Source organism: Nerophis ophidion, linkage group LG10, assembly GCF_033978795.1.
Source record: "Nerophis ophidion isolate RoL-2023_Sa linkage group LG10, RoL_Noph_v1.0, whole genome shotgun sequence".
NCBI classification, from domain to species: Eukaryota; Metazoa; Chordata; class Actinopteri; order Syngnathiformes; family Syngnathidae; genus Nerophis; species Nerophis ophidion.
Genome location: NC_084620.1, coordinates 7115001 through 7138764, shown reverse-complemented (window position 1 = coordinate 7138764; position 23764 = coordinate 7115001). Strand labels below are relative to the sequence as shown.

The 23764-nt window shown below is 41.7% G+C and overlaps 1 protein-coding gene across 4 annotated transcripts in view; it reads left to right on the top strand.

The window, feature by feature from the left end:
• cacna2d1a (calcium channel, voltage-dependent, alpha 2/delta subunit 1a) overlaps positions 1-23764 on the top strand; it is a 217053-nt gene that overhangs the window by 113780 nt on the left and 79509 nt on the right. For all 4 annotated transcript variants that reach the window (XM_061912205.1, XM_061912203.1, XM_061912201.1 and 1 more), the window contains exons 18-24: positions 1799-1873; positions 1980-2051; positions 2144-2215; positions 2290-2351; positions 3788-3864; positions 13881-13941; positions 14021-14127. In XM_061912205.1, the coding sequence (XP_061768189.1) occupies positions 1799-1873; positions 1980-2051; positions 2144-2215; positions 2290-2351; positions 3788-3864; positions 13881-13941; positions 14021-14127 (526 nt within the window). The remainder of the gene's footprint in view (positions 1-1798; positions 1874-1979; positions 2052-2143; positions 2216-2289; positions 2352-3787; positions 3865-13880; positions 13942-14020; positions 14128-23764) is intronic.

Below are 23764 nucleotides of genomic sequence, written 5' to 3'. Positions count from 1 at the left end.
ACTAGCGTTTTGACAGCAGGTTGTTAAAAACGCAAGAACATTCCTGTCACATCAGGGATCTTGGACTGGTATTTTGGCAGTAGGTCCTCAAAAACAGCAATACACTCTTGTCATATAGCTCTTATTTGAATAGCATCTTGGAGGGAGCTTTTTTTTCATACAGTAGAGCATTTCTGTCGTAAAGAGGATCTTTAACTAGGTGTAAGTCCTCAAAACAGCAGAGAACCGATGTCATATATAGAATCTTAGGCTACCAATAGATTCTCAAAAACAGCAGTGTCCCCTGTCCTATAGATGATCTTTAACTAGCAATAGGTTATCAAAAATATCACCGGTCCCCTTTCACATAGAGCAGGGGTCTGCAACCTTTACCACTCAGATAGCCATTTTGACCCGTTTCACAAAATAAAGAAGAGAATGGGAGTCGCAACCGTTCTCGCGAATACCTGCTGATGGTCACCCAGATAACAATAATAAGGGCGTGTTATGAAGCCATTGCCTTTGACGCCTTCTATTACATGTACAAACAGCTTGCCGGCCCAGCAACATGTTGTATGTTGCTTCCGAAGATACACATACACGACTGCAAGGCACACTTACTCAGCAGCCACACAGGTTACACTGAGAGTTGTTATATAAACAACTTCAACACTCTTACTAATATGCGCCACACTGTGAACCCACACCAAACAAGAGTGACAAACATTTCGGGAGAACATCCTCACCGTAACACATAAACGCAACATAACAATTACCCAGAATTCCATGCATCCATGACTCTTCCAGGCTATATTATACACCCCTCTAGCACCAACCCCCACCCCTTCCGTGCATTGGTGGAGGTGGGCGGGGGTGTTTAATATAGCCTGGAAGAGTCAGGGCTGCATGGGATTCTGGGTAATTGTATGTTGCGTTTATGTTGTGCTACTTTGAGGATGTTCTCCCGAAATGTGTTCGTCATTCTTGTTTGGTGTGGGTTCACAGTGTGGCGCATATTAGTAAGAGTGTTAAAGTTGTTTATATCACAACCTTCAGTGTAACCTGTTGAGTAAGTATGCCTTGCAATCTCGTACGTGTGACGATAGAAGCAGCGAAATGCATGCGTCCGGCCGGCACGCAGATAGCATGGTGTAAAGGCGGGCGCGAGGACATGTTGTAGAGGACGTTAAAAGCAAAGCAATCACGGCACGCCCTCAATATTGTAGTCCGAGTGAAAGTCGGAGAATGTTAACCCCGGGTGATGTCCGGAAGAGGCACCAAAATCCGGAAACCTCCTGAAACAATCGGGGGTCGCCGATTATGCAGCTGAGCCACATCAGAGTGGCTAAAGAGCCGCGGGTTACCGACCCCTGACATAGAGGATCTTAGGCTACCAATATCTTATCAAAAACAACAGAGTCCCCTATCATATAGGTGATCTTTAACTAGCAGTAAGTTATCAAAAATAGCAGAGGTGCCCTGTCACATAGAGGACTTGGACTGGTGTTTTGACAGCATGTCTTCAAAAACAGCAACCCACTCTTGCCATATAGATCGTATTTGACTAGTGTTTTGGAGGGAGTTTTTTAAAAACAGCAGCAAACTCATGACATATAGATTATCTTTAACTCGCAGTAAGTTCTAAAAACTGTAGAGGACCCCTGTCACAATGAGGATTTTGGACTAGCATGTTTGCAGTCGGCCCTCAAAAACAGAAGAGTGCTTACACTAGCGTTTTTGAAGAAGGTCCTTAAAAACAGCAGAGTTACCTGCCGTATACAGTAGATGATCTTTGATTCGTGTTTCCATTCTCCTCCAGTTCGGACCAAATGGTTACTACTTTGCTATCGACCCCAACGGATACGTGCTGCTCCACCCTAACCTCCTGCCACCGGTACTTCCTATTTTTCAAGAACACTCGAAGCGTAGCAACATCTGACTTCCTTTACATAAATCATTGTTAAAAAAAAAAGTTGCATAAATGATGAACTTCCATGCAGACGGCGGAGTTCCACGAGCCTGTCACGCTGGACTTCCTGGATGCTGAGCTGGAAAACGAAGTCAAAGTGGAGGTGAGCATCTGTCACATACTCCCAAGTCCAAAAGTCACGTTGTGTGTCGTAGATTGGACATTTTGTTGATCATTTCCTAATTATGTTTCCAGATAAGACGGAAGATGATTGATGGTCTTACAGGGAATTATGCAATATCTGCTCTGGTCAAATCGCAAGATGAGGTTGTTTTAGTTGTATTAATAACTTACTGTATTGATGATGAGGAGAGGATTCTAACAACTCTTGGCCCTCGCAGCGCTACATAGATCTGGGTCAGAGGACCTACACCTTTGCACCAGTGAAGGGTACGGATTACAGGTAATCACACCTTACTTTGATGTGGTCCCTTTTCGATAAAGAGTGTGCATTTTTAACAGGGTATCCGCGTATCCTTAAAAAGAATTAAAAAGTCTTAAATTCATGTATCTAAAATTAGGGCCTTAAAAAGTATTACATTTATTAGAACTTCCTAAGATGGTCTTAATTTCAGTACTCAATGGTCTTAAATTGTCGGGCCAGTTTTTTTTGTTTTTTTTTCCGGGGCACGTCTTTGAGTAAAAGTTACGGCACGTCTTTGAGTAAAAGTGAGTGATTTCAGTGTCAGTCGCGCGCATAGTCGGGTTGCGTGCAGACTCCTTCCTTTCTTCCTCGCGTCCCCGCCTTTCAGTCAGCATGGGGAAATGCTAGTTTTGCGAGCGTTGGCTGGAGGACAGCCGGTTTAAAAGCGTTGTCTGGAGGACAGTGGAAAGGATAAAACAGCATATATTACGAGACACGGATTAGCACCTCACATCCAAAACCTGCTCTTCGACCAAGTCAACGGGTCTCGGTGTGTGTTAATGTTCGATGAAACACTGAATCACAGCACGAAGAAGAAACAACTGGATGTCCATGTTTTGTTGTTGATGTTATAATAGTGTTTTGCACTATTATTGACCAAATGTAATTTATTTTTACCCTCACCTCGGTTATTTTGTTTTTACTGGCGTTGGTGTTGGTTTGTTTGTTTTGGATGTCAAAGTTTTTGGATCGCTCAAGATTTTTGATAAGCTGTTTGGCAGAATGGTGCTTATCAGTTTGTTTATTAATAAACATACAAAAAGTAAACTTGACTGATTGTCATTGAGGTTGTAGTACAGATACAACCATCGCTTATATTTATAAATGTTTTATTATTATTTTTCGGTCTTAAATTTAATTCAAGGTGGCATTAAAAATGTCTTAAAAAGTCTTAAATTTGACTTGCTGAAACCTGCAGATACCCTGTTTAACTGGGAAATTGAGCAAAATGTCTCAAAAATATGTTTAAAAATGTTTAACTGAGCACAAATCTACCCTAAGGGGGTAATAGGATGAGAGGGGATGCAAAACAATAAGAGTGCAATACTTTTTCGTAACATGGTCACTACTGCCTAGTTTCTATTGTATTATTATTTTACTGTTATATTTTTATTCTCATTTTTGCTTTTTATTTTTTTTCCTATTGTAATATTTTTCTGTTTTGTTTCCATTTATACCCCCGTTATTTACTTTTTACTTTTTAAATTCGATCTTAATTCTGTACACTTCTGCTGGAATTGTATTTTCCTGAGGGAACTCTCCTGAAGGAATCAATAAAGTACTATCTATTCAAATATCATCTAATCAATTCAAGAATTATTTCTTGTATTTGCCTGACCGGAACTTGCACTCAGATAAAAACAAAATTCTGCATTTTTCATATGAGATTTTTGTGTTTGTGTGTGTCTGCTCAGTCTGGCGCTGGTGCTGCCTGACTACAGCTCACATTACATCCGAGCCACCATTGGCGACACCATCACCCAAGCCAAATGTAAGTCTTCTTCCATTCATCGCTTTTTCCACACTCTTTGGCCTGTAATTTATGCACGACAATTGTTAGCCATGGAAAAAATGAGCGTGTGTGTGATGCTATTGCATCGCCATGTAAGGGCGGGGTATCAGCTTATGGTCGCTATCCATCACTTGCACACACGTCGCCTCTCTTTGGCTCGCACTATTAAGTTGTGGTGTGTTTGTGGCTGCAGACAAACTCGCTGTGTGTGGCGTGGCGTCTTTGACAATTTAATGCCAGGGGGTGTCGATGTGTGCATGGAGTGGAAAGATTTAGTGGGTGTGCTTAGAGTCATCCTTATCTACTTACTGTGTCTACTAAGCAAAACAGAAGAACTAATTGTTGCACCTCGTACTTTTTTTTTTTTCTTCTTGTGGAACCTCAGATCTTTCTGTCACGATCCAGCCAAAGTCAACTGGCCAGAGAGAAATGTGTCTTTTTATGCAACTAAAAAAAGAATTGCAAACAAAAAAGTACCGTATTTTTCGGAGTATAAGTCGCACCTGCCAAAATTGCATAATAAAGAAGGGAAAAAAACATATATAGGTCGCACTGGAGTACAAGTTGCATTTTTGGGGGAAATTTATTTGATAAAACCCAACACCAAGAATAGACATTTGAAAGGCAATTTAAAATGAATAAGGAATAGTGAACAACAGGCTGAATAAGTGTATGTTATATGAGGCATAAATAACCTGGTATGTTAACGTAACATATTATGGTAAGAATCATTCAAATAACTATAACATATAGAACATGCAAAAAAATGTGTCACTCCTAATCGTTAAATCCGATGAAATCTTATACGTCTAGTGTCTTACTTGAATGAGCTAAATAATATTATTTGATATTTTACAGTAATGTGTTAATAATTTCACACATAAGTCGCTCCTGAGTATAAGCCGCAGCCCCGTCCAAACTATGAAAAAAACTGCGACTTGCGACTTATAGTCCGAAAAATACGGTAGTCCCGGTAGTTAAAAAAATAAAAAATCTTACGGCTGTCTTTATGGTTAATTTATGGAGCGGCGTGGCGCAGTGGGAGAGTGGCCGTGCGCAACCCGAGGGACCCTGGTTCAAATCCCACCTAGTACCAACCTTGTCACGTCCGTTGTGTCCTGAGCAAGACACTTCACCCTTGCTCCTGATGGGTGCTGGTTGGCGCCTTGCATGGCAGCTCCCTCCATCAGTGTGTGAATGTGTGTGTGAATGGGTAAATGTGGAAGTAGTGTCAAAGCGCTTTGAGTACCTTGAGGGTAGAAAAGCGCTATACAAGTACAACCCATTTATCATTTAATTTTCTTAATCAGATTAATCATGATTAAGCACAAGTGATTACTCGCTTGCATAATTAAAATGCGCTTAAGGAAAGGACTCCAATATTTGTACAGAAAGGCAATTTTATTGTCAGAATGTCATCCAGCAACATTTTTAAACATTTTACATGCATGTCATTTATTTGCGCAAAAATTGGTAATTGGAGTTCAAGTACCTAGGAGTCTTGTTCACGAGTGAGGGAAGAGTGGATCGTAAGATCGACAGGCGGATCGGTGCGGCGTCTTCAGTAATGCGGACGTTGTACCGGTCCGTTGTGGTGAAGAAGGAGCTGAGCCGGAAGGCAAAGCTCTCAATTTACCGGTCGATCTACGTTCCCATCCTCACCTATGGTCATGAGCTTTGGGTCATGACCGAAAGGATAAGATCACGGGTACAAGCGGCCGAAATGAGTTTCCTCCGCCGGGTGGCGGGGCTCTCCCTTAGAGATAGGGTGAGAAGCTCTGCCATCCGGGAGGAACTCAAAGTAAAGCCGCTGCTCCTTCACATCGAGAGGAGCCAGATGAGGTGGTTCGGGCATCTGGTCAGGATGCCACCCGAACGCCTCCCTAGGGAGGTGTTTAGGGCACGTCCAACCGGTAGGAGGCCACGGGGAAGACCCAGGACACGTTGGGAAGACTATGTCTCCCGGCTGGCCTGGGAACGCCTCGGGATCCCCCGGGAAGAGCTAGACGAAGTGGCTGGGGAGAGGGAAGTCTGGGTTTCCCTGCTTAGGCTGTTGCCCCCGCGACCCGACCTCGGATAAGCGGAAGATGATGGATGGATGGATGGAAAATTGGTAACAATTTTATTTAAAGTTCTTTCAGGCTGTATTTTGGAGTGAAATGTGCCAGCGAGCATACTAGTCGAATTTTCATTTCTCATTTTTGTACTGACTTAAGCGTCGATCTGATCACTGAGTCTACAGTGGTGAAGGTAAAAGAGTTTGTAAGGTCAAAATAAAATGCATGATTAATCTCAGTGTGTTCATGATTAATGCAATATTTGTTGTGATTTATCCATGTGTTAACTCATTAATTTTGACAGCCCTTAAATATATACATATATTTTTAACCAAGTGTTTTTGTTTGTTTGTTGGTTACGCCCACAAGATTGAACTTGCGTCATTAATAACAACTGCATCAGGAGGTTACATAATTATAGACCCCCACAGTTATTGTTGACGACTGTGGTTAATTGAATGGATGATTCACGCGTGTTATTAGTCCCATGCCCGTCATTCCTACAGCTAGTGTTTACCTACTTCTCACTGTTCTCCAATATTCTTATTCACTTTGAATAAAATATTGTGTAACCCTGTTGTTGCCTTCCCACTCCCCCTGACCTTCTTCTCATCTCCTGACTCCTGCCGTGTTGGAATGTCTGCAGCGTTTTTTGGCAAGTATTCTCTTCATGTCTTTGTCAACTCCTGACATTTTGGTACATTTAACGACTACTCGTGATTAATAATGACAACGCCAGCAAGCCGGCGTCTGCTTTTCTTCGCAAGCGTTCAGTGCCCACACGTAGCGGCTGTGTGCGTGTTTAGACCCTACCACACACACACACACACACACACACACCCCACCTGTTCCAAACCCCCTCAGATGTGGTTTTGGCACCGCAGCAGCAAAACCGCATGTTTGCATTACTTAAAGGTGAAGCCATGAATTAGAAAAGGAAAGGAAACGCTGTGACTTTATTTAGTAATCTCTTTGTCGTAAGGACACAAACGGCACTAGTTTAGCAACGTGCACTAAGGTGCTAACATTACTCTCATATTTTAATGGCAACCTCATGCTCGCTTAGCTGAATAAAAAACAAAAGGTTAAACTTGACAGCTCCTACGCCTGCAGCTGACTGATGGTTAGTCGGAAAGGATCAGGACTTTTAAAATGTGTAGTGAAGCCTGCCTTAAGGGACAAATATTGTTGGGTGTTTTTTTCTATTCCATTGGTTCCCATTGTTATATTTTAGTAGTAGTATAATTATAGTATTGCCCCACAATTTTCAACAGTTCTCAGAAAAATAACCCCACTATAAATATGCTATTAAATCAGAAATACTTTTATAATCCCTCAGGAAAAATTAACATTTTCAGCACATTCCCATTAATTAGTTCATTATCTATAGCAGGGGTGCTCAGAGGCCGGTTTGAGGGACAGAAAATAAGGCTACCTAATTGAATACATATTTATACTGACTTCTTTCAAGCTGTACGATCATTGATCGCATGCCCACAAGGCTACACTGTGAAAAAAAAAAAGTCAGTAGATTTTACTGTATAAACCTGGCAGTTCAGCCACCAGAAATTTACTGTAAAAACGTCAGTGGTACCAATTTTCCATTTCCAGTAGTGCACTGGAATGTGGCTTTTACAGTTAAAAAAAAAGTAGACGCTGAATCGCTAGAATTGTTCTAAAAATAACAGTGGTACTGTTTTTGGATTTCCAGTAATGCACTGTAAAAAGAAGAAATACCGTAGATTTTTCTGTGAAAAACTGACAGCTCATTCGCCAAAACATTTCTTGTAGTAACAGTGGTACTATTTTTCAAATGGATAGTAATGCACTGTAAAAATAATGGCAATAGATTTGGTAGTAAAAAAAACTGGCAGCTTAAACACAAGACATGTTTACGTAAAACAGTGGCATGTTTTTTCTTTAATTTACAGTAATTTTGATTAAAAACACAAAATTTTACAGTGAGATTCTGTTGACTGGATTTTTTAAAATTGATTTTCTAACTGAACATTGGCACATTTTCAATTTGGCTCTTACAGGCAAAAAAGTTTGGGCGCCCCTCGGTTTATCGATTTAACACTAATGAGCATTCTCTCTATGAAATCACATTGTGCACTTTGTGACTTTTTACATATTCACCGCACCTGATCAATGTAAATATACTACAGCATAACATTAAGGGGTGCAACCTTTAGCAACATCTGCTATGGGCGCTAAGGTGCTAACATTACAATTACATTTTACAAGCAACGTCATGCCAGGTTAGCATATTCACTGAAGAAAAACTATTTTAAAACTTAAAGCTCCTCACTGTAGCTGACTGACAGGAGGTTAGCAGAGACACAGGCTGCATTTTACAATGTGCGGCGAAGCCTAAATAAATATGTGTAAGGATGATAGATTTTCCTCACTTTTGGCCCTAATGAATAAGTTCTGTACACAAATACTACCTTGATGCTGTAATTCCGACAGTTTAAAAGGGGATTTTCAGGAGTTGGGCGGAATGATAGGAACATTAGCAACCCTAGCATAGCTACGTGAGCTAATATTACAGTCACATTGCTGAAAAAAAACCTAAATTATTCATTTAAGCTTTCGTGTCTGTGGCTGACATTTGGCAGAGCTCCAGCCTGCATTTTAAAGGCCTACTGAAATAAGATTTTCTTATTTAAACAGGGATAGCAGGTCCATTCTAGGTGTCATACTTGATCATTTCGCGGTATTGCCATATTTTTGCTGAAAGGATTTAGTAGAGAACATCGACGATAAAGTTTGCAACTTTTGATCACCAATAAAAAAGCCCTGCCTTTACCGGAAGTAGCAGACGATGTGCGCGTGACGTCGCTGGTTGTAGGGCTCCTCACATTGTTTACAATCAGCTTCCAGCAGCAAGAGCTATTCGGACAGAGAAAGCGTCAATTTCCCCATTAATTTGAGTGAGGATGAAAGATTCGTGAATGAGGACGTTAAGAGTGAAGTACTAGAAAAAAAAAAAAGAAAGAGCGACGGCTCCAGGCGGCTGCAGGCCGCGTTTCAGATGTAATTAGACACATTTACTAGGATAACTCTGGATGATCCCTTATCTGCTTATTGTTTTATAGTGTGTTAGTGAGATTGTAAAGTTATACCTGAAAGTCGGATGGCTGCGGTGAACGCCAGTGTCTCTGAGAGAAGCCAAGGAGCCAGGGACGGCGTGGCGCAGTGGGAGAGTGGCTGCGCCCAACCCGAGGGTCCCTGGTTCAATCCCCACCTAGTACCAACCTGGTCACGTCAGTTGTGTCCTGAGCAAGACACTTCACCCTTGCTCCTGATGGGTGCTGGTTAGCGCCTTGCATGGCAGCTCCCTCCATCAGTGTGTGAATGTGTGTGTGAATGGGTAAATGTGGAAGTAGTGTCAAAGCGCTTTGAGTACCTTGAAGGTAGAAAAGCGCTATACAAGTATGTGTTTAAAGATCACAGATGCCTTTTTGAGCTGCAGGAGGAGGTCGTATAATCCGCTGAAGTCTCCGGTAAGAGCCGACTTAATATCACAATTTTCCCATCCAAAAACTTGCTGGTTGACGTAGAGAAACATGTTCGCTTGACCGCTCTGTGTTAAAGCTTCACAACAAAGAAACACCTGCTATGTTTTGGTGCTAAAGGCAGCTGCAATCCCCCGCTTTCCAGCAACAGCATTATTCTTTATAGTCTCCATTATTAATTGAACAAATTGCAAAAGATTCAGCAACACAGATGTCCAGAATACTGCGTAATTATGCGATGAAAAGAGACGACTTTTAGCCGTGTGTGGTGCTGGGCTAATATGTCCCCTCCAACCCGAGACATCACGCGCACGCGTCATCATTCCGCGACGTTTTCAACAAGAAACTCCGCGGGAAATTTAAAATTGCAATTTAGTAAACTAAACCGGCCGTATCGGCATGTGTTGCAATGTTAATATTTCATCATGGATATATAAACTATCAGACTGCGTGGTCGGTAGTAGTGGGTTTCAGTAGGCCTTTAAGATGTGTAGCAAAGCCTGACGAAGGAGGGTTTGTAAGGATGCAGGCATGTTTGGTGCTCTGGGGTATATCTTTTATAAAGACATTTTTGTTGAAATCTGGTGCTTTATAAATGGAATCTAGGTGAGAAGTGACCATGTAATGTTGTCTCTATCCGAGTTACTTCAGTACTATATCATATTTAAACTTAAACCCTCAGACAAATGTATTCAGACGTCACTCCGTCATTACTCTTGTGGCTAAATATGAAAGGAAAAGCACATGGCTGCAATTATTTCCCCCCACCAACCCCCCGATTGACAAAATGCCGCTGTCGCCATGAGAGCCCTCACTGTACACTATAATCAAAATGTGCGGTGCGTTAAGAATTCCTGCAATATTTCTATTCAGGACTTGCTCTGTGAATAAAATATTGTGTGACCTTTGAACCCTCCCCCTTGTGGTTTCACCCGTTTACCTTCTCTTCTTCTCCTCCCTGGATGATCCTCCTCATTCCCTCTCTCTCTGCTGGGATTTATTTCCACTCCAGGGAAAGATGGCAAGTATTTTTTTCTTTGGATTTTGTATTATTTCTGTTCACATTTTTTGAGCATTTTGTTTCTTTAACCAACGCAACCTAAAATGATATCAAGTATCTTCACATAGTCGCAGTTTATATTGAAAGCACCTAACACAGTTTGCGACTAACCTTGAAAAGGAGTAGGAAGAAGCAGAGCCTGGTTCACGAAGAAAGAACCCAAACAAGGAAGATAAAATACAAATCAGTCAAAGTTGTCAATAATTGTAATAAACAGCTGTGATAAATATTAATGGATACATACCGTAAATACAAGAATATGGTGCACATACTTATTGTATAATGAGGGAAGAAATGCAGAAATACTGTAACACTAAGTTCAATCAATCAATCAATCAATGTTTACTTATATAGCCCTAAATCACTAGTGTCTCAAAGGGCTGCACAAACCACTACGACATCCTCGGGCAAGGAAAACTCACACCCAGTGGGACATCGGTGACAATAATGACTATGAGAACGTGATACTGATGATACTGATGACTATGAGAACATATGAGAACATGATACTGTGAAAGATCAATCCATAATGGATCCAACACAGTCGCGAGAGTCCAGTCCAAAGCGGATCCAACACAGCAGCGAGAGTCCCGTTCACAGCGGAGCCAGCAGGAAACCATCCCAAGCGGAGGCTGATCAGCAGCGCAGAGATGTCCCCAGCCGATACACAGGCGAGCAGTACATGGCCACCGGATCGGACCGGACTCCCTCCACAAAGGAGAGTGGGACATAGAAGAAAAAGAAAAGAAACGGCAGATCAACTGGTCTAAAAAGGGAGTCTATTTAAAGGCTAGAGTATACAAATGAGTTTTAAGGTGAGACTTAAATGCTTCTACTGAGGTAGCATCTCGAACTGTTACCGGGAGGGCATTCCAGAGTACTGGAGCCCGAAATGAAAAAGCTCTACAGCCCGCAGACTTTTTTTGGGCTTTGGGGATCACTAATAAGCCGGAGTCCTTTGAATGCAGATTTCTTGCCGGGACATATGGTACAATACAATCGGCAAGATAGGATGGAGCTAGACCGTGTAGTATTTTATACGTAAGTAGTAAAACCTTAAAGTCACATCTTAAGTGCACAGGAAGCCAGTGCAGGTGAGCCAGTACAGGCGTAATGTGATCAAACTTTCTTGTTCTTGTCAAAAGTCTAGCAGCCGCATTTTGTACCAACTGTAATCTTTTTTGTTGATGATGAATAATAACAACTGACAATAATTTCATAGTTAATAATGAATAAATAATGACCATGAGGAATGAATTCAGTATGAATTTTATCGGACACTGCGATGCATTCTGCTTCCATATGGCTTGCTTGTAAACACAAGGGTTGTCCCAATCTGATTGTGGTAGCGGATATCTTTTTGATATAAGCATCTAAATGTCCTCCAATAAGTACACAAGGTTGGTCTTTTCATCTATTCTAGTCAGGTCATTTAAAAAAGATAAACATGGTAGGCTATCGGCTACTATGTGCTGGCAGCTACACAACAGCTAAGCACACAGTAGCGCGCAAACGAAACATACATTATAGCAGTGGCGGACTGTGCGTTTCCCAGTAAGGCCTTCAGTGATGTCCGACTTCAATGATTACCTCTCAAAAAAAAACATAATTTATGTCACCACATGACCATTGCTGGAGAAATAATATACAGTGGGGCAAATAAGTATTCAGTCAGCCACCGATTGTGCAAGTTCTCCCACTTAAAATGATGACAGAGATCTGTAATTTTCATCATAGGTACACTTCAACTGTGAGAGACAGAATGTGGGAAAAAAAATCCAGGAATTCACATTGTAGGAATTTTAAATAATTTATTTTTGAATTATGGTGGAAAATAAGTATTTGGTCAACCACTCAAAGCTCTCACTGATGGAAGGAGGTTTTGGCTCAAAATCTCACGATACATGGCCCCATTCATTCTTTCATTAACACGGATCAATCGTCCTGTCCCCTCAGCAGAAAAACAGCCCCAAAGCATGATGTTTCCACCCCCATGCTTCACAGTAGGTGAGGTGTTCTTGGGATGAAACTCAGTATTCTTCTTCCTCCAAACATGACGAGTTGAGTTTATACCAAAAAGTTCTATTTTGGTTTCATCTGACCACATGACATTCTCCCAATCCTCTGCTGTATCATCCATGTATCCATTTTGGTATAAACTCAACTCGTCGTGTTTGGAGGAAGAAGAGTACTGAGTTGCATCCCAAGAACACCATACCTACTGTGAAGCATGGGGGTGGAAACATCATGCTTTGGGGCTGTTTTTCTGCTAAGGGGACAGGACGATTGATCCGTGTTAAGGAAAGAATGAATGGGGCCATGTATCGTGAGATTTTGAGCCAAAACCTCCTTCCATCAGTGACATCTTTGAATGGTTGACCAAATACTTATTTTCCACCATAATTTACAAATAAATTCTTTTAAAAAAAAAAGGGACGGCGTGGCGCAGTGGGAGAGTGGCCGTGCGCAACCCGAGGGTCACTGGTTCAAATCCCACCTGGAACCAACCTCGTCACGTCCGTTGTGTCCTGAGCAAGACACTTCACCCTTGCTCCTGATGGGTGCTGGTTGGCGCCTTGCATGGCAGCTCCCTCCATCAGTGTGTGAATGTGTGTGTGAATGGGTAAATGTGGAAGTAGTGTCAAAGCGCTTTGAGTACCTTGAAGGTAGAAAAGCGCTATACAAGTACAACTCATTTATCATTTATTTATTTATTTAAAATTCCTACAATGTGAATTCCTGGATTTTTTTCACATTCTGTCTCTCACAGTTGAAGTGTACCTATGATGAAAATTACAGACCTCTGTCATCATTTTAAGTGGGAGAACTTGCACAATCGGTGGCTGACTAAATACTTTTTTGCCCCACTGTATGTATGATTCCTGCTGATATCCGGATCGGCCAATACGCAAAGCTACAATATCGATATCAGAAGGGAAGAAGTTGGATGAGGACAACCTTGATAAACTCTGTTTGCTGTTTGTATGAACTTCTTCAAATAAGCTCCTCGCAATCCACAAATTGACACAAAGAGTTGTATTGTGGGACGAGCATACAAATGTTTTGAAGGGCTTTTTATTTCTTGTGTTCTGTTCTTGATTTTAGCTGTTTGAAAATGCACCAAGTCTGTGAATGATCACTTTTTGGATCATTTACTATATGTAGCATGATTAATGTACCCAACTGATTATTCTTTTGCAGTGCAGTTAGTGATTGTAGTGTACTTTTATAATTATTCCCTCGTATCCCCACACAATAATACCAAATATAAGTAACTAAGTGCACTCGCTGTCAAACCTCCCAGAAAGCCCCCCTCTAATGATGAGAAACCTCACAATGTTCCCTACCTTTCACCAGTTTCTGAGAGTCTGCTGGCTGACAAGTTTGATGAATACGGCTTCACGCTCATAGCACCGAGGTAAGATTGAACGTCTTTCATTCCTTTTAATGGACGCCACATTTATTTTCCCGTTAACGACCCTCTTTCTCTCTGTCAGGGTGTACTGCAAGGACCTGAAGCTGCCCGACAAGGACAAAAGCAATACGGAGTTCCTCATGGAGTTCAACAATTACATCGACACCAAGACCCCTAACAATCCCATGTGTGAGTGACCTAACAGTATCCGCCAGTCCCACGCCGAGGACAGGGAAAAATTAGCTGGAAAGGTGCTGATTCAGCTCTTTTCCCACCAGGCAGCCAGCGTTGGCATAAGTGAACATAAGTATTGGGATTGTGTAAATGAGGGAGGTCCAGACTTTGCTCACCACTAGATTTAATTAATGAATTAATTTGAGTAATTACGACGTGTTGGAAGTACCTAATTTGTATAAGGGATACATCTGGCTACGGCAGTAGTTTTCAAATCGTGGTCCGGGCTCCTCTGGGGGGTGTGTGAGGCAAACATTTATTTTAGGTGAGGTAACTGAGAACAAATTCTCATTTTATCAAGAGGCAGCAGACAGACAACAAGGTTAAAATATACTGTAGGAAAGGAATTCATGTGGCCGCATTCCTGGGTTGATCATTGTCCAATGCAGTCTGCTGAAAATGATGGAAAGCGCCTCTCTCCTTAGCAATTGACGCTGTGGTCAAAGTTGGAATTGCTACAAAATTGCCACATTTTTAAGATATTCAACACTGGCAGCCAAAGTGGATAGTGTACACCCCAATTCGTCACGGTTTTTGTGTCAGGTAAACCACGATGAATGGGGCCATATGAACTCCCTTCCTACTGTATGTGCAGAAAATACGCAAGCCGTACTATGCGATGTGATTACGTTGTCTGTTAAAGACATAAAACAGGTTAAAAAACTGCTGCATCAGTGGAGCATGATTTACCTCACTAGCTTTTTAAATCAATCAATCAATCAATCAATGTTTATTTATATAGCCCCAAATCACAAATGTCTCAAAGGACTGCACAAATCATTACGACTACAACATCCTCGGAAGAACCCACAAAAGGGCAAGGAAAACTCACACCCAGTGGGCAGGGAGAATTCACATTCAGTGGGACGCCAGTGACAATGCTGACTATGAGAAACCTTGGAGAGGACCTCAGATGTGGGCAACCCCCCCCCCTCTAGGGGACCGAAAGCAATGGATGTCGAGCGGGTCTAACTAAATGAAGGTGAAAGAAGTGAGTTGTAATGTTTGTTACAATGTGTTCCAATCATTTGGGGCTAGAGAATTGAAAAGAAAATCGACTAAAAGTAGTCCAGAGTTTGGGATTGTGAAGGATAATGTAACCGCTAAATTGGAGAGTGTGTGTGGAAATTCCAATGAGCGAAGATAAGATGGAGACTTACCAATGAGTGTTTTATAGAGAAACCGGGACCAATGTATTCGTCTGTGAGTAAAGAGAGGGCCAATTTACCAGAGAGTAGAGTTTACATTTATGGGTGTTAAAGGGAAGTCCAGTGACAAAGCAAATGGCAGCGTGACATACGGGGTATAACTTGTGGAAAAGAGTTTTTGAAGATTTTTTACTAATCCATGATTGGAAGGAGATTTATTTCAAACAGATGCAGTTTAGCAGAATGTGTCCATGAAGAGTTGTTCCGGTGAAGACAGCCGATCCTGGTTTTACTTTAGAGAGTAGAATGTTAATGTGTGTTTCAAATGTAAGTGAACTGTCAACACAGATTCCCAGATCTTTGTAATAAGAGAAGAATTGCACAGCGGAAACATTAAAAGACGGATTACTGCTCAGATCGATTTTGAATTTAATTGAATTATATTTATATAGCGCTTTTCTCTAGTGACTCAAAGCGCTTTACATAGTGAAACCCAATATCTAAGTTACATTTAAACCAGTGTGGGTGGCACTGGGAGCAGGTGGGTAAAGTGTCTTGCCCAAGGACACAACGGCAGTGACTAGGATGGCGGAAGCGGGAATTGAACCTGCAACCCTCAAGTTGCTGGCACGGCCACTCTACCAACCGAGCTATACCGCGGGAGATTTCTGTCAGAAATAATACATACTGGTCTACTAACATCCAAATATCACATGCTAAATATAGGAGACATGTTATAATAATATACATTTTGTATGAAAAATCAAATACCATGAAAAAATCCCCATAAAATAATCAATTGAATTGGTTTTAATCAGCCCCTTAAGTCATCCAAGATTAAAAAATGTCAATATGTCTCATATTTTTATTTCTGACACTCCCAATAAATATGTTGACATGCTGACACGTTTTTACAGTGCGATCGCCTCCTTTTTCACATCCAAAGTAGTAATCAGAGCAAAAAAGGGTGGGTATTTTGAAGAAACTCAAATATAAAACATGTTTTCAGTTATTTTACTTTTTTTTAAAGTATGTAACTCCACATGTATTCCTTCATAGTTTTGATGCATTCAGTGACAATCTACAAATACACAGTCATTAAAATAAATAAAACTCATTGAATGAGAAGGTGTGGCCACACATTCGGCCTGTACTGTAGATATAAAACTGCAGCCGCAGAACTGATTGATTGATTGATTGATACTTTTATTAGTAGATTGCACAGTACAGTACATATTCCGTACAATTGACCACTAAATGGTAACACCCGAATAAGTTTTTCAGCTTGTTTAAGTCGGGGTCCACGTTAATCAATTCATGGTACAAATATATACTATCAACATAATACAGTCATCACACAAGTTAATCATCATAGTATGTACATTGAATTATTTACATTATTTACAATCCGGGGGGTGGGATGAGGAGCTTTGGTTGATATCAGAACTTCGGTCATCAACAATTGCATCAACAGAGAAATGTGGACATTGAAACAGTGTAGGTCTTATTTAGTAGGATATGTACAGCCAGCAGAGAACATAGTGAGTTCACATAGCATAAGAACAAGTATATACATTAGAAGTACATTTGAGTTGTTTATAATCCGGTTCCAGTATCGACAAATGGTAAATGGGTTGTACTTCTTTAATGCTTTTCTACCCCTTTTTAAGGAGCCCAAAGCGCTTTGACATTATTTCCACATTCGCCCATTCACACACTGACGGTGGGAGCTGCCATGCAAGGCGCTCACCAGGACCCATCAGGAGCAAGGGTGAAGTGTCTTGCTCAAAGACACAAAGGACGTGACTAGGATGGTTGAAGGTGGGGATTGAACCAGTAACCCTCAGATTACTGGCACAGCCACTCTACTAACTTCGCCACGCGAGCGCTGAATGATTATATTTGCATCTCCTCTTCCCAGTATTGTGGGACGGCGTGGCGAACTTGGTAGAGTGGCCGTGCCAGCAATCTGAGGGTTACTGGCTCAATCCCCACCTTCTACCATCCTAGTCACGTCCGTTGTGTCCTTAGGCAAGACACTTCACCCTTGCTCCTGATGGGTCCTGGTGAGCGCCTTGCATGGCAGCTCCCGCCATCAGTGTGTGAATGTGTGTGTGAATGGGCGAATGTGGAAATACTGTCAAAGCGCTTTGGGCTCCTTAAAAAGGGGTAGAAAAGCGCTATAAAAGTACAACCCATTTACCATTTACCATAAGCAAATATTCTGCATATTCACAAAGACAAACACTCTAAATGGATTTAACTTAAGACACGCACAAGCTCAGTGGATCCGTTTTGCTTGCTATCAAGTGTACACATGTTGTAAGACACGCAAACCTATACTATATCAGGGTCTTAGTCTAAGCTTGGATATGTTCAGTGATAACTATAATCAGGGCTTTGAATCTTTGGGTGTCCCACGATTCGATTCCATATCGATTCTTGGGGTCACGATTCGATTCAAAATCTAATTTTTTTTCCATTCAACACGATTCTTGATTCAAAAACAATTTTTCCCCCGATTCAAAGGGATTCTGTATTCATTCAATACATAGGATTTCAGCAGGATCTACCACCGTCTGCAGACATGCTAGCAGAGTAGTAGATTTTTGTAAAAAGCTTTTATAATTGTAAAGGACAATGTTTTATCAACTGATTGCAATAATGTAAATTTGTTTTAACTATTAAACGAACCAAAAATATGACTTATTTTATCTTTGTGAAAACATTGGACACAGTGTGTTTTCAAGCTTATGAGATGCGATGCAAGTGTAAGCCACTGTGACACTATTGTTCTTTTTTTTAATTTTTATAAATGTCTAATGATAATGTCGATGAGGGATTTTTAATCAATGCTATGCTGAAATTATAACTAATGTTGTTGATAATCATTTTTGTTTCACTACTTTTGGTTTGTTCTGTGTCGTGTTTGTGTCTCACAATTGCTCTGTTTATTGCAGTGCTGAGTGTTGCTGGGTCAGGTTTGGTTTTGGAATTGGATTACATTGTTATGGTATTGCTGAGTATTGTTTTGTTGGATTGATAAAAAAAAAAAAAAAGAGAACCGATTCAAATTCGAATCGATTTTTTCCCACACCCCTAACTGTAATGTACAAAGTGGATTCTGAATGTTAGTAAAACGTGTCTGCATCTCAGACAAAACAGTGTGGAGAGACGAGCTGTACGTATAAATAATTGTCGTTGACTCATCGGCATGTTTGCAAAGTTACAAAGGGAGTTTTCCATAGTGTGACTTATATATTGTTGATGTAAATATTGAAGGGTGTTGGACCTAGTATAGAACCTTGTGGAACACTCCTCCATTAAGGGGTGATTGGTATGAAGACTTTCTTCACTCTAGGGGTGGTCGTGACAGAAAATAATTTTTCAAACCACTGTGCTGATCATCCTCAAAGCGCCGCCCCTGTTTGTCTGGAAGGTCGTGCATGTATTTGATGCTAACTCCAAAAGTCTGACCATCACACGCCTTGTTGCACATGTGTGAGGCACACACCTATATGGGTGCTCGACCTCATCCAATTACTGTGTGTTTTGTGATAAAGAGCAGCGACACGTCAAGTTGAGAGCACGAGCCGCGGGCCGTAAAACGCCAATCAGGGGCCAGTGGACCTTCTCCTTAACATCTGACCGACACGTTAATGGCCCCTCGCCCGCCTTGTTTGTCAGCATTTTGCAACAAGCCGCCGCCGATAAAATGTCTCACTCCATTAAGTGATTACTTTCAGCGTTATTAGCTGCCAGTTCAACGAGGCGAGGGTGAGCTGTTCGTACCACCGCGGTGGTGAAAAAGTACATGAGGAATTCCTGGGCTGCTTTGAATAAGTCAGGAAAAGCGGCGGCGGCGGCGGCGGCTTAGACTAGAGTGTTAGAGCAGCTGTCCTCTGAGCCGGACTCCGTGTTTAATGGACTGGAGCTTCAAAGTCACCAGGAAAAATATCGCCTGTTATGTTTGTCATGTGGTTCGGCTGGAGAAAACCATTTGTTAGACTGTTAGCACGGCAGCCTCATTGCTAGTCTCGTTTATTTGGAACATGCCGAACAAAGTTACACTAAAGAACACTGCATGTTTTTTTTCAATTTAACATGTCCAAAAAGGAGTATGAAGGAGCAGAGTTTATGTAATCCAACACCTTACGATGGTAGTTTGTGCACTTTCTATGTTTAACATGTTCACTTATCCATCCATCCATCCAATTACTACCGCTTATTCCCTTTTTGGGGTGGCGGGGGGCGCTGGCGCCTATCTCAGCGACAATCGGGCGGAAGGCGGGGTACACCCTGGACAAGTCGCCACCTCATCGCAGGGCCAACACAGATAGACAGACAACATTCACACTCACATTCACACACTAGGGCCAATTTAGTGTTGCCAATCAACCTATCCCCAGGTGCATGTCTTTGGAAGTGGGAGGAAGCCGGAGTACCCGGAGGGAACCCACGCAGTCACGGGGAGAACATGCAAACTCCACACAGAAAGATTCCGAGCCTGGGATTGAATCCGGGACTACTCAGGACCTTCGTATTGTGAGGCAGACCCACTAACCTCTCTGCCACCGTGAAGCCCGACGTTACATCCATCCATCCATTTCTACCGCTTATTCCCTTTTGGGGTCGCGGGGGGCGCTGGCGCCTATCTCAGTTACAATCGGGCGGAAGGCGGGGTACACCCTGGACAAGTCGCCACCTCATCGCAGGGCCAACACAGATAGACAGACAACATTCACACTCACATTCACACACTAGGGCCAATTTAGTGTTGCCAATCAACCTATCCCTAGGTGCATGTCTTTGGAAGTGGGAGGAAGCCGGAGTACCCGGAGGGAACCCACGCAGTCACGGGGAGAACATGCAAACTCCACACAGAAAGATCCTGAACCTGGGATTGAACCCAGGACTGCAGGACCTTCGTATTGTGAGGCAGACGCACTAACCCCTCTGCCACCGTGAAGCCCATGTTCACTTATTACTTTTCCAATACTCCTGTCCAAAGGCAAAACCTAGTAACTCACTTCTAGCTGATTTTGAGAAAACCAATCTATCTTGATGCTGTCTTACAAAGATCTACAAAGTCATCAAACGTATAGATGTTTTCTTGAGCTTTCATTTTCTTGCCGATTGAGTAATGTATTGAATCTGCTCTCATGAACATGTGCCCTTTTTCCAGATATTTTATCACAATCTCGGGCGGGCCCCATTCTGCGTTTGCACATTGGGCAAGAGCCGTGTACAGCGTCCAGTTTTTATTTTGACCTCCACAGTTATCTGCCCAAAAGAGTACGCAAGGGGAAGAATCAAGAACAATACATTTAATGAAGGTGCTTGCAACGTCCTGGGCCAATCTTCCAAATATCCCCTCGTGCCATAATATCACATAATCAGGTTGACCGTCGGCCCCCATTCGTGCAAATGTCTCATTAAAGACAATAAGGCGACTGACAAAGAAGCTCCGATTGGTCCCTTGAGATACTAGGTTTTTCTGTTGTATCTACGCGGTTATGTGGTAGTTGCTAGGTCCTGCCATGCGCGTAACAGCTTACTTACGGAACAAATTACAATATCGCATACACTAATGTAAAGCATATCACCTAGGAACTCCAAAATTATTATCAGCTCAGTTTTGACCAAAATTGAGTTACTGGGTTTTGCCTTTGGACGGGAAAATAGAACAAAGTACCGTATTTTCTTGAATTGCAGTCGGGGCGCTAATTAATTTGAAACCTCTTCTCACTCCTGCGCTTACCAAATGCATGCAGTAAAAGTAAGCCTGCGCTAATTATTTTAAAACCTCTTCTCACTCCGGCACTTACCAAAGGTATGCAGTAAAAATTTGAGTGTGATGTAAGCTTGGACCTTAAATCTTACTGAATAGCTCCTAATCTTCTTCCCTTTATGCGATTTCAAATTACCGGTATTGAAATCAGCCTCCTCCATTTTGAAAATGATGACAGGGGAAGTCTCACTCGTGACGTCACGAGTTTGACCAGGCGGTAATACTAAGCATGCGCTAATTATTTTGGGAAGCGAGTTTGACCCGGCAGTAATTCAAGGCAGGCGCACACTACATGCCCTGCGGCAATTCAAGGAAAAACGGTACATGTAATCCCTGGTTTATTGCTGTTCATTGAGCCTGACTTTAGTGAATTAATTTATGCTAAATAACACTAAATTGGCCCTAGTGTGTGAATGTTTGTCTATCTGTGTTGGCCCTGCGATCAAGTGGCGACTTGTCCATGGTGTACCCCGCCTGCTGCCCGAATGCAGCTGAAATAGGCTCTAGCACCCCCCGCGACCCTGAAAGGGACAAGCGGTAGGAAATGAATGGATGGATGGAAGAATTGTTAATTTAATATTTTAATAGCTACCGCATTAAAAAAATACTCTTCACAACATTCTAAATATGGGTTTTAACAATATGTAAGCAAACATTACATGAAATAACACCCACAAAGACACCTTTACACTCTGATCCAATATAAAGGGGAATGACACTGGTGGCCACGATACTGAACGATGAGCTCTGATTGCTTTGGTTTCAACGAATGGTCGAAAATGTTGTAGTATTAATATTTTTAGTTCATTTAGCCATTTGTATACTTGAAAATGATTAAGTGATTAAAATGTGTGGAATATCCCTTAAGAAAACTGCGATAGCCGCAAACATCAAAGTGAAATGTGTTGAGAAACGAATTAATTAAAGTTAAAGTGTATTGATTATAGTAAAGACAAACCCTGTTTCCATGTGAGTTGGGAAACTGGGTTGTATGTAAATATAAACGGAATACAATGATTTGCAAATCCTTTTCAACCCATATTCAGTTGAATGCGCTAGAAAGAAAACATATTTAATGTTCAAATTAATAAAAAATATTTTTTTGCAAATAATTAACTTAAAATTTCATGGCTGCAACACGTGCGAAAGTAGTTGGGAAAGGGCATGTTCACCACTGTGTTACATCACCTTTTCTTTTAACAACATTCCATAAACGTTTGGGAATTGAGGAAACTTAACTGTTGAAGCCTTGAAAGTGGGATTCTTTACCATTCTTGCTTGATGTACAGCTTAAGTTGTTCAACAGTCCGGGGTCTCCGCTGTCGTATTTTACGCTTCATAATGCGCCACACATTTTCGATGGGAGACAGGTCCTGACTGCAGGCGGGCCAAGAAAGTACCCACACTCTTTTACTACGAAGCCACGCTGTTTTAACACGTGGCTTGGCATTGTTTTGCTGAAATAATCAGGGGCGTCCATGATAACGTTGCTTGGATGGCAACATATTTTGCTCAAAAACCTGTATGGTCCATTCAGCATTAATGGTGCCTTCACAAATGTGTAAGTTACCCATGCCTTGGGCACTAATACATCCCCATGCCATGACAGATGCTGGCTTTTGAACTTTGCGCCAATAACAATCTGGATGGTTATTTTTCTCTTTGTTCCGGAGGACACCTTGCCCACAGTTTCAAAATATAATTTTGACCGCAGAACACTTTTCCACTTTGCATCAGTCCATCTTAGATGAGCTCGGGCCCAGCAAAGCTGGCGGCGTTCCTGGGTGTTGTTGATAAATGGCTTTCGCTTTGCATAATAGAGTTTTAACTTGCACTAACAGAAGTAGCAACCAACTGTAGTTACTGACAGTGGATTTATGAAGTGTTCCTGAGCCCGTGTGGTGACATCCTTTACACACTGATGTCGGTTTTTGATGCAGTACCGCCTGAGGGATCAAACGTCTGTAATATCATCGCTTACGTGGAGATTCTTTGAACCATTTGATGATTTCATTGACCTTAGATGGTAAAATCCCTAAATTCCTTGCAATAGCTCGTTGAGAAATGTTGTTCTAAAACTGTTCGACAATTTGCTTACAAAGTGGTGGCCCTCGCCCCATCCTTGTTTGTGAATTACTTAGCATTTCATGGAAGCTGCTTTTAAACCCAATCATGGCACCCACCTGTTCCCAATTAACCTGCACACCTGTGGGATGTTCCAAATAAGTGTTTGATGAGCATTCCTCGCCTGCAGTCCAGACCTGTCTCCCATCGAAAATGTGTGGCGCATTATGAAGCGTAAAATAAGACAGCGGAGACCCCGGACTGTTCAACGACCGAAGCTCTACATAAAACGAGAATGGGAAAGAATTCGACTTTCAAAGCTTCAACAATTAGTTTCCTCAGTTCCCAAACGTTTGAGTGTTGTTAAAAGAAAAGGTGATGTAACACAGTGGTGAACACGTCCTTTCCCAACTACTTTGGCACGTGTTGCAGCCATGAAATGTTTATGAGTTTGAACATCAAATATCTTGTCATTGTTTTGCATTCAATTAAATATGGGTTGAAAATGATTTGCAAATCATTGTATTCTTTTTATATTTACATCCGACACAATTTCCCAACTCTTATAGAAACGGGGTTTGTAGATAAA